This window comes from Actinia tenebrosa, unplaced genomic scaffold (assembly GCF_029948245.1).
Source record: "Actinia tenebrosa isolate PJP-AT-01 unplaced genomic scaffold, QUT_ActTen_1.0 PGA_scaffold4__44_contigs__length_22323623, whole genome shotgun sequence".
Classification (NCBI taxonomy): Eukaryota; Metazoa; Cnidaria; class Anthozoa; order Actiniaria; family Actiniidae; genus Actinia; species Actinia tenebrosa.
In genome coordinates this window covers 20314776-20326267 of record NW_028292581.1, presented here as the reverse complement: position 1 = coordinate 20326267, position 11492 = coordinate 20314776, and the positions used below count along the sequence as shown (strand labels likewise).

General features: G+C 39.1%; 1 protein-coding gene and 1 long non-coding RNA gene across 2 annotated transcripts; both read left to right on the top strand.

Moving 5' to 3' along the window:
* Window positions 1-813: 813 nt before the first annotated feature.
* Window positions 814-5862, top strand: LOC116287466 (uncharacterized). The gene is made up of 4 exons (XM_031694148.2): window positions 814-1087; window positions 3218-3298; window positions 4845-4945; window positions 5540-5862. Exons 1-4 carry the CDS (start codon window positions 1003-1005, stop codon window positions 5753-5755), a joined length of 483 nt encoding a protein of 160 aa, XP_031550008.1. The 5' UTR covers window positions 814-1002; the 3' UTR covers window positions 5756-5862.
* A 4750-nt stretch (window positions 5863-10612) lies between these two features.
* Window positions 10613-11433, top strand: LOC148907459 (uncharacterized). The gene is made up of 2 exons (XR_016121089.1): window positions 10613-10663; window positions 11208-11433. It is a non-coding gene; the product is annotated as an uncharacterized LOC148907459 (long non-coding RNA).
* The last annotated feature ends 59 nt before the right edge of the window (window positions 11434-11492 follow it).

Sequence of the window (11492 nt, the reverse complement as noted above, 5' to 3'; positions counted from 1 at the left end):
ATTCCGAGAATGAGGAAAAGAGTGGGTGGAGTCGCGCGCTGATTGGTCGAGAAACTCACTATCGCGGCCAGCCGCTTTGTTGCTGTTACCGGGAATAAAAAGTCTTTTATCTTCTTCTTTCTCTCTCTCTCTCTTTTTTTTTTTTTTTTTTTTTTTTTTTTTTTTTTTTTTTTTTTTTTTTTTTGAGAGAGAATCCCCGATATTCACTTCGCCTTTGGCGAATAATTTATTAAATACTGTAGTACTGTTTAAGTGGACATATTTCATTTTGATCTATGCAGATTGCCCATTTCATATCACATGACATTCCCTTGAAAATATTTCTTATATAGCATAATTACTGCTAGTTGTGAAACATACACAATTGCTAATGTTGTAGAGAATTATGATATTTGTTAAATTTGGAGCTCTTTGTTCGCTTGCAGCATGGCCGTCAAAAACGTTGTCTGTCGTTCCGTTGAAGCGTGTCTTACGGCCCTCAAAAAGTTGTTTGTCTGTCTGTAAGAACGTGCCTTATGCCACATGACAGTCAATACGTTGTCTTGTCCGTCTTCCTATGTGCGCTCGTTAAAGCCCTCAAAAACGTTTGTTGTCTGTCTGTAAGAACGTGCCAAATTTCATATGGCAGTCAAAAAGTTGTCTGTCCGTCTTGAACGCGCGTGTTTGTTTTTCTGTAAGAACGTGCCAAATTCCACGTAATGGCAGTCTTCAAAATGAGCGCCTAGTTGCTGACTGACTGTCGTCATATTCCACCCAAAGATACCAATCTCGTATACAGAGTCACCACAGAGTCCTTCAGCGCCTCTCTTAATCTCCAGACACAAAAAGGAACGCAAAATTCTTGCTAGCGTCAGCGCGCTGACCAAAAGCTGTAGAACTCTGTGTTCGATCGAGCGGCCACGTGTTGGTTGACTGAGTTGTCTATCATTTATGTAAATCAGTCGTGCATTCGCTTTCAAGGGTTAACAACTGAAAGATCGCATCTCAAACAAGCATTTCAAAATGGCTGAAGGAGAAGCTAAAAAAGTCAAGAGAAATGTTCTAATTCCAGTTGATCCTAGTCACCATGCCGAGGAAGGATTCACTTGTAAGTAAATATTACTTATCTTATTTTATATGAGGGTGTCGTTTGTTGAAGTTTCGTTTATGCGTCTACAAGGTGAGGAAAGCGCCGTAAAGAGCCGATTTTGAACACTTCTCATTCCCTAAACCGTCCACTACTTCAATTTAGGGAAATAAAGAATCAAAGACATTACTTTTAATTTTGTGTAGTTTTTGAAAAATAACTAAGCTAAAAATTCGTGGAATTTGGAATCGAAGGTGGAACGGAATATCAAAACAATTTTTCAAAGCGTGTGATTTTTCACGCCTAGACAGATCCTAAGCTATTGAAAAAGGTGTACAAAATTGTACTTCCTTTTGCTTCGATCGAGATATTCTTAGAGAATATAGAAGTCCTACAGTATCGTACACAGTGTAAAACAATCACATCAATTTGTTTATGCATTAATATTTTTTATATTTATTTATTGATATTATTCTCTCGATTGTTCATTTTCAACTCGTGCTTTTACCACGTTGCATGGTCCTTTAGAGTCAGCTTTCTCAACGTGCTGTGCTTCATCAATATTCAATTCTGGTACTGCCCGATGCTCTTGTCAACAGGTCGCATAACGACCAACTTTATAACCTTCCATTATTGTTAGATCGTTAGGTTTATAAGAAACTATTACTAGTATTGCGTGATTTAGTTCCAAACTTCTTATTTATATAAGGATTATAAAAGTCCCTGCATTCGAGCAAATTGAAATCTTACGGCTACAGATCTAAAAATGCTTTAACCCTCAATTCTAGTTTTCTTTATTATTTATATATTTCTGCTTTAGGAATTATATTAGAGCTGTTTTATCATTTTGATATTTTTAGTAGAGCGCAAACAATTAATCCGTGAAACACTAATTACTAAATAATACAAAATAGTGCTCATTTAAACAGTAGAAAACAATGAAATTTCCATGAAATTGTGCTATTTAGTATTACTAAAGTTTCACGGTTATATTGTTTGCACTCTACTACATTTATAGTATATCAAACTTGTATATGTTTGATATCTAATAACGTATTTCACACCTCAGTGAATAACTTATTCTTGTTTAAGTTAGGGACGCTCTGCATTCCTATTTTATATTTACTACTGGAATTTTCAATTCCAGCTTCAAATTATTGAAACTTCATTATATTATTGTAGTTTTTCCAAAGCTGAAGTGTAATATATTATAAATGATGTGCCTTAGCCTATATATTTGGTCATAATTTATTCCGTTGTAGTGGTATATGGTAATAATATAAGCTCCAGGGGTCTGGGAAATAAACTGAGGTATTTGATATTACTCAGTGTCCCACAGGGTACAAGGAATTTGGCATGATTTCCTGAATAACCTCTGATTTCTCATGTGAGTTAGGTGTGACATGACTTTGATCAGCCCAGAGGTTGTTTCAGGGTTTTATCAGTGAGTTAGCCAATGCAGTGACTCAAATCAGCCCAGAGGTTGTTTCGGGGACATCTGTGAGTTAGTCATGCAAAACGGCTGTTTCAGGGTTGGATCTGCGAGTTAGCCATGCCCTGACTTAGATCAGCCCAGAGGTTGTTTCCAGGGTTCCATCTGTGAGTTAGTCATGTCCTGACTTAGATCAGCCCAAACGGTTGTTTCAGGGATGGATCTCTGAGTTAGCCATTCCCTGAATTAGATCAGCCCAGAGGTTGCTTCAGGATTTAATCTATGTAGCTTTGTGCAATGCCCTGACTTTGATATTCCTAGAGATTGTTTCAGGTTCAATAGAATGTGAAGGTTTCTGAAATCAAAAATAGAATTTGATGGTGAAAGAAAATTGCATGGATGCTGTTATGACTGAAAAGCGTAATCATAAGCTCTAATAAATGTATTGTAACAAAATTCAATCAGTCAACATGACATTTCAAAGTTCAGGAAAAAAATCTTCATGTATTTTCTTAGAATGAATGGAAAATGAAATTTGTCTTGATCCCTCAATCTGGACTTATCAAGAGTGTTTTGAAAAATTCTAGTAAATTAATGTCCTTGTATATATATAGTTTTACAAAATAACTGTTGAAATTCAATTTTTTCCCTTTTTAACAGATACAAATATATATCTTTGTATGCATTAATAATCTCCAGTGATATTGTTGTTTTTTCAGGGTTCATGGATAATGTTTACCATGAAGGTGATCATGTAGTCGTACTTCATGTTGCTGAGCTCCACCCACCAGCATTACCTCGTAAGTAATTGTACATTCACCAGACAGGAATATGGCTGTGCATTTTTACTTGTTTTTATTTTTTATTTTTTTTACTTGTCTAAAGACTTAAAAATAAAAAAATAAACATTGACAAACAACCAAAATCAGTTTACTCAATTGTTATTACAGTGTGACTACTCCAACCAAAGCGACCTCGACAAATTTTCCACAAATTAGCCAATCAAAAGTAGGAATCTGAACAATAGAATTGCTACAAATTGGACAAATATCAATGGGTTTACACGGCTTAGAAGACTGTCGGCACCTTTGTTGTCGAATATAAACGTGCTGTCGCATAGCAACATAGTGATAAGATCTAACAGTGTCAGCCTGATAAAATATCTTTGTCTGGAAGAAACAAGCTGTAATTATAAAGACTGTGTTTTATACGGTCTCTAATTTGCTTTCCTGTCGTATTTGAAGTCGTACATTACTATTTTTCTATATGTTTGGTGACACAAATCACTAATTTGCGAAGAAAATATATTACAAGCTCTTGTTCATCATTTAGTTTTACCAACCGGAACAACGGAAGAATATTTAAATTCAAAATTTGCCGCTAATCTATTGTCTAAATACTCAAACACTATTGGATAATTTGTGGAAAATTCGTCGAGGTGGCTTTGGTTGGAGTAGTCGCACTGTAATAGCCCAGTTTTAACTTGGGAGCAGTAAATGTTTTTTCATTTCAGACCACGTCATTGTCTTGAAAATACAGTCGTTTGCAACTAAACGTGAACACCAGACACTAAAACATGTTCTAACTGGCGCCAGATCCTGATCTCCTTCACATTTTCGGGAAAAAAAGCTTTACTTCAAACAAAAGCATGAAGTAGTGGAGAGAAAAACGATTTTGATTCTTTCAAGATTGAAGTACCTGAAGGAATTTGCACACCCAACCGTCCAACGAATCATTATGAAACATACACGTTTCAGTTGGCTAAACTTCAACGTCTCGGCCGCCAGTTAGAACATGTTTTAGTGTCTGGTGTTCACGCTTAGTTGCAAACGACTATAAGATTCTTTGTTTAAGTTGTATTCAAGTGTGTTTTCTTGTGAAACTGTTAAACAACGGCATGATACTCTAGGGAATGATATGTGATCTTAATAAAGGCCATCATGTGATAACAGCCTGACAGGAGGCAGGAACAAGTGAATCTGATTTAATCTGATTTACATGACAAAGAATTCAGTTTCCCCGTAGAACAAAACTATTGTAGTTGTGCCTTCTGTCATGGCTCAACCATCAAGTGATGGTGCAAAGCCTCTACTGGGTAAATTCCTGTGCTAAAAGGGTCTAAGAAGTATCTTGAATAGAGTAATATTCTAATTCTTCAGATGCTGACAAAGACAAGTTTGATTCTTTTTGCTTTCACATAATTATAAAGTTGTGATATCAGATTTAAATTGATATTCATTTCTGTGGATCAAGCCACAGATTTTTTTAAATAAAATAATAAAATAATAATGATAATAATAATAAAATTAAAAATCATTGTAAAGTTATTAAATCTCTGTATCTCAGATGCCCTTGCAACTGAAGAATGGAAACATGAAGTGGAGAAACATGAACAAAAGGTTGAGGAATTGAAGAAAAAGTATGCACAGAAGTGCAAAGATTATAAGGTTAGTTATTATTCAGTGAGATAAGTAATGCAGTGACATTTGAGGCCAAAAGGACCTTTCATTTATTAGAGGGGAGGCAGGGCTGGTGCAAATGGCCTGGGGGAGGGAGGGCTGGTGCAAATGGCCTGGGGGAGGGAGGGCTGGTGCAAATGGCCTGGGGAGGGAGGGCTGGTGCAAATGGCCTGGGGGAGGGAGGGCTGGTGCAAATGGCCTGGGGGAGGGAGGGCTGGTGCAAATGGGGTTGGAGGGAGGGCTGGTGCAAATGGTCCAGGGGAGGGAAAATTTCTGGAAGTTTTGAGGGGGTCACCAATTTTGTGCACATTGCTGTTAACTTAAAATCAGAAATTTGATGAGGAGGACGAGAAAAGGGATGAGGAGCTGAAGGAAAAATTGACAAGAATTAGGTAATGGCAATACATCTCGTGTTACTGTCTGTAGAAGATCATGGGGACTGTGAGAGCAGTCTATTTATATGAATAAGTGAAGGTACAGCTTGCTCTCTCTGATTTGTAACGTGTATTTTAGCGTGTATTGGTGGGGACAACGATTTTTGTTTCTCGTACTAATATTCCCATAAACAAATCTTTGTTTCAGTTGGATGCCAAAGTGAAGATCGTTGGTGTTTCTACCTCAGTAGGTGCTAAAGTGTGCGAGGAAGCCAAGATTGAGGAAGCTACCTTGGTGGTGATTGGCAGTCGAGGAATGGGTCTAATCAGGCGCACCATTTTAGGGAGTGTCAGTGATTACGTCATCCATCATGCACACTGTCCAGTTGTGGTTATTCCTAAAACAGAAGCAAAGAAAGAATGAAGACCTTGCTTTGTTTAATCAAGTTATTCTTTTTTGTTTCCATATTCAGGATTAGAGTAATTAGTCGCTTATCAAAAGCAATCAATAAACGTGTATTTTCACGCTAACTGCTGTTGACTTTTTTGATATTTTTATTTTATTTCGAGTCGTAATTTACTAGCATACTCCGATTTAACTTTTGGCTTTCACCTGGATTGACGCCTGCATGGCTCTGCTGTGATAAGTAAGAGTGTAACAACGTCATACTGAGAGCCGTTGCCGGGTAAACGTCGAAACTTTTTCACGTTCATGTGATGCCCTCTCGCCCAATCAGAGTACGAGAAAAATGGACTTTAACGGTTGGTATATAACAATTAATTTTATGGTAGGAGATAAAGGTACCATATTGTAACTTCAGCTTAGAGCAAACTCGGAGACGTTTCCATACTGATTAAGTTGATTAACCTAAACATGAAACAACTGTCCCGGCTCTAAGAGAGTTAAGAAATAATACAGCTTATCGCAAAATCCAACGCAATACTAACTTGCAACTGTTTCTTCGCAATCGTTACTTCGCAATAGTTACTTCGCAATAGTTTCTTCGCAATGGAAAGTTAACTTATAACCAGAGAAAAATTTTCATAAGTACAAAAAACATGAGCCCGGGAAAAACTAAACAAAGGAAAAAATGAAACGAACAAAGCCAATGATAACAAAAAAATACGTGCGCTGAACAATAAAATAGACGGAGCGGAAATCATAAAATAAAATACTTCGGTTGCGCTTACATGGCTCTCCTAAATTTCAGATATAGAAATTTACCTATTAACTAATAATAATAATAATAATTACCTTTAAATTTATTAAGTAATATCGTCCATTAATTACGCTGTTCAATGTTCACATGAGCTCATTTGTTCATTGGTGGCTTTCCATAATACAACATCTTCAGTTCATTTCAATCTTAAAAAGACTTGTGAATCCTTTTACCATATATGGCTCTCCATGATTTCTCTGAGACCATGTAAATCTTGAGACACCTTAAATCTTGAACTTAAAAGGTTCACACAAAACGTTATCAATGAGAAACAAACAATAGTTATTCTTGAGAAAAAAGTTCTTGAGGCACGAGCAAAACAACTTTGTGGATAGGTCTTTCCAACACTGGGGGAATCTTGATTCTTCTACCCTTTTTGTCCAAAGTAGCATCTCCAACAAGTAATTTGACCTTTCGAACGTGACCATCTTTGTCTAGCACACAGTCCTCGACTTTTGCAACTGGCCATTGATTTCTGGATACATCTTCATTCTTAATCAGGACAATATCGTTAATTTGCAAATTGCGACGTGGTCGAATCCATTTCTGTCGTTGCTGTAAAGAAAGAACAAATTCCCTTTTCCATCTTTACCAAAATTCATTTATCAAATACTGTACCCGGCGCCATCTTCGTCTGGAATAGAGATCAGCTCGTTGAAACTCACTGGGGGGAGGAAGAACAACTTGAGTCTTGCTAGTTAGTAAATGGTTAGGAGTAAGTGGTTCAGGTGATGTTGCTGAGCATGAATTATCCACTGTCAGAGGTCGGCTATTTACCACAGATTCTGTCTCACACATTAAAGTTCTTAGCGTCGCGTTTCATCATCCAATTGCCTCCCATGTTCTTCTAATAAGGCGGATAACACAGAGCGGACTGTCCTTATCTGTCTTTCCCAGCAAACCTCCCATATGACTCGATGATGGCACATTCATTTCAAACTTGAACCAATCACAATTCCTTTCTAGTAGAAACTCGTGGATTTTGTTGTCGTCTAAACCTTCTACTGCTTGTTGAAGCTCTTTCTTAGCACCAACAAAATTGGAACCTCTGTCGGATCTTAGCCCGGGGAGGGTACTCCCCTATATTTGCTATACGGGTATGTGCCGCCCTATAGGGTATGGTTTTTCGGCTTTTGGGTCTGGGGTAGGGTATCATTTTTTGACATTTTGTCTGGGATAGGGTATCATTTTAGTCTGGGATAGGGTTAACGATTTGGTCATTTTTGTCTGGCAAATAGGCTACGCTTTCTGCCGGCACAAAAACAATAAAAACGTAAGTAAATATTGATTGCAATCGATTGTAAAACCGTATTTTCCGTCTTTTAGTCTGGGATAGGGTGTACGATTCTTAGTTTTAGTCTGGGGTAGGGTATGTAAAATCAAAATTTTAGGTCTGGGATAGGGTCAGGGTTTTTAGGGTCCTGGCGGCACACCCCTACCCAAGTTGGGGTGGTAGTACCCCCCCCCCCCCCCCCCGGGGATCTTAGCTGACGAATTGGGCCTCTTCTGCTAATAAATCGTCGTAGAGCGTTGATAAATGATGACGTGTCCAATGAATTGGCGGTTTCAAGATGAATTGCGCGGCAGGACATACAGGTAAAAAGGACATCATATCGCTTTATCTCCTTGCGCTCTTCTTTGATATACCAGGGACCGAAGTAGTCAACTGCACAAAAGGTAAAGAGGGGAGCAGCTTGAACTCTGTCATTTGGTAAGTTTCCCATCTTCTGTTTTTCAGTTTTACCTTGAAGTCTTCTACAAGAAACACAGTTGACGATGTATCTTCCGACGGCAGAACTTCCTCCAATAATCCAATAGCCATTAGCACGCAATTCATTAAGAGTCATTCCACGACCCTGATGTTTGATTCTTTCATGGTAAAACTTGACCAATAGTTCTGTGATATGTCCCTTTCTCGGCACAAAAACTGGATATGCTTTACGTTGAATGACAAGTCTGAACATCTGATGCGTCCCCTACTCTGAGGATTCCTTGTTCATCAATAAATGGGTCTAGGCGATACAAGGAGCTTCTTCTGGCAACAAAACGATTCTGTAGTTTTGTAGTAGAGGATGAATTATCTTCGCTTGTATTACGGAGTCTGAGGATTTCCTTTTCCTTAGGAAACGCGTCTTCTTGGACCGTCTTTAGAATCATCTCTTCCGCTTCTTTGACTGTTAGAGGTAACGGCAAGGAAGACTTGAAAGAACGGTTCTGTAGCTTTCTTTTCAACTTGATGCATAACGCTATGGCTTTCTTGGCACGATACCAGCTTGAAAAATATTCCAAACGTTGAAGTATTGTTGCCATTCTAACATCTTTCTGATTAACTGACATAAGTACTTGAGCTTTTTTTACTTCTGGATCTTCTAGATGGAGAGGATATATGCTTTTATTTTCATCTTGCATTTGAAACTCTTGATACCAGAAGAAATTTGGTCCCTAAAGCCATGAGCTGGAGTTAAGATCATTAGCGTTTACTCCACGAGATGCAACATCGGCCGGATTATCTGATGACTTCACGAATTTCCACTGATTAGGACTTGATTGGTTTCGAATCTGTTGCACGCGATTGGCTACAAACACATGAAATCTTCGTGCTTCGTTGTTTATTTAACCCAAGGCTACTTGACTGTCTGTCCAGAAAGTTTCCTGCATGTGTGTGAATTCAAGTTCGTCTTTCAGTGTAGAACTGATCTTGACTGATAACAATGCTGCTGTAAGTTCCAGGCGAGGAATAGTAGTAGGCTTTAATGGAAGCACGCGTGCCTTACCCAAAACAAATGAGCAGTGTACTTCATGACGTTCATTGATCAGTCTTAAGTACGAGCATTGACCATAGCCTTGACTGCTAGCATCAGAAAAATGATGTAACTCAACTGTACTAGGCTCGCCAAAGTCTTGAGGCTTGTAACATCTATCGATGTGAAGATTCTCTAAGAATGGAAGAGTGCTAATCCATCTTTCCCATCGTGTTTTGAGGGACTCAGGAACAGGTTCATCCCAGTCGACGTTGTCTCTCGTAAGTTCTTGTAGAATTTGTTTTCCAGTGAGAATAACAGGTGCTATGAACCCCAGTGGATCATATATAGAACTGACCGTTGAGAGGATCCCACGTCTGTTAAAGGGTTTACTTGGAATGTCTATATTAAACTGAAATACATCGTTCTCAACGCTCCATCGTACTCCCAACGCACGTTCAACGGGAAGGCTTTCCTGTTATAGGTCGATCTCTTTGAGGCCTTTGGCTCTGTCTTCAGCGGAAATGGATTCAGAGAATATACAGCACATACGCGCGCCTTTGAGTTGCGTCATTTGTATCTAATACGAATTGCGTCGTGTAAACCAACCCTACAATAGTCAATTTACACAAAGCAATTCGTGTCATGAGCATTTTGCGCAGGGCAATTGAAAAAATCGCGCCGTGCAAACCGGCCTTTCGAAGCACGGCGCATAGCGCGCACGCTTTCTATTTCTTCGTCAGCGTAATATGAATCAATGTAACGTGAATTATGATTATACATTCTTTCGATGGAATATAAATGTTTGATGTATAGGCTTCCCGAACTCAAAAGGCTTCAGGGTCCTCAAACAATATCAGAATAAAACCAACACCCAAGAAAACTGAGCGCTCAAGTGAAAAAGCTAGGCAATCGCGGTCAGTTGGGACCGTCGCTGCCAAAGCTCAACCACCTCTGAATAAGAAAAAGAGCCATGATACATCAGCTTTGGGAAAATCGAATTCGGTTGGGACCGTTGCTAAAGCTAAAACAACGGACATTACAAAAGCGAAGATGAATCGGTCTTTGTCTTTGAGTACTGTGGCAAAGTCAGCAGCAAGTCCTGCTGTCATGAGCACGAAGAAGAGCACCCCGCCCACAGCAAGTAGGACAGGAAAAACTGCTAAGAAACTAATGCCATTGAAGACCGATTCAAAGCCAAGGCGTGCTGAACATGCCTTTGCTACTGCCAAAATTGAACTGACAAAGAGAACGCTTCGGGCGAAAGGTGGAAACAAGCTAGCAGCAGTGGCCTTGAAGAAAGCCTCTACTAGCCAAGGCCACTTGTCTAAGGATAAGAAAGCTTCTTCTAACACTTCCATGAAGCTTCAGGTCAGAAAAGACTTGACTCTTTGATCTTCCCTTACTGTGTGACGTACTATATATATTTCTACTGAAGTTGACATGATTTCTTAGTTTCTTAGTTAATTGAAAGGCCCGACCCCCGGGAGTTAAACGGCAAAACCGAGGATTTAGCGCGCCTTAACAGCCCTGCACAGGGATACGGGTAATTCAACGCGTACTAGAAAGCTTTCTTCAACAATTTTAACAGCAAATCTGTCCTTTCAGGGAAGGCAGGAGTTAAAAACTACGTAAATGTCATATTCCCGCCCTATTCCCGAGGTTTAGGGGGTAGATGTTCCTTTTTGTAGTCCTCTTTGCATGGTTTGGGCGTAATCCGGTTTTCCCATTACAAACCACGTGTCATTCCCTAGAGTATTATTTCTTTTTTTAACGGTTGCGCATGAAAGGACAGATGAATATGGATACAACCCAAACAAAGAATCTTATTCTCAAGTGAATCTGAAACGGGAAAACATTACGAGGGCTAAAGAGGTGTATTGACTAGACTAAGTGCATTATGATAAATGATTAGGTATCCCGCAAGACAGCCAATGGTTTGGCAGGAGCTCCTTCAGCAGGCTCGAGTCAGCTGCCTGGGAAACGAGCTGAGGAAACAAACGCCAAGAAACCAGACAGAAGTACTGCAAACTCATCAAGACCAGGAGTTATCAGGAAGAAATCCGTCACCTCTGATGAAGGTAAATCAAGTTTTATTATTCAAGACATTTTGCTGTCACGTTAACCATTGTAGTATAAAAGATGCCACTAGCATAGAGAAATCTCGATTGTAGAGGGAGGGAATTGGGGTTTGGGTGGG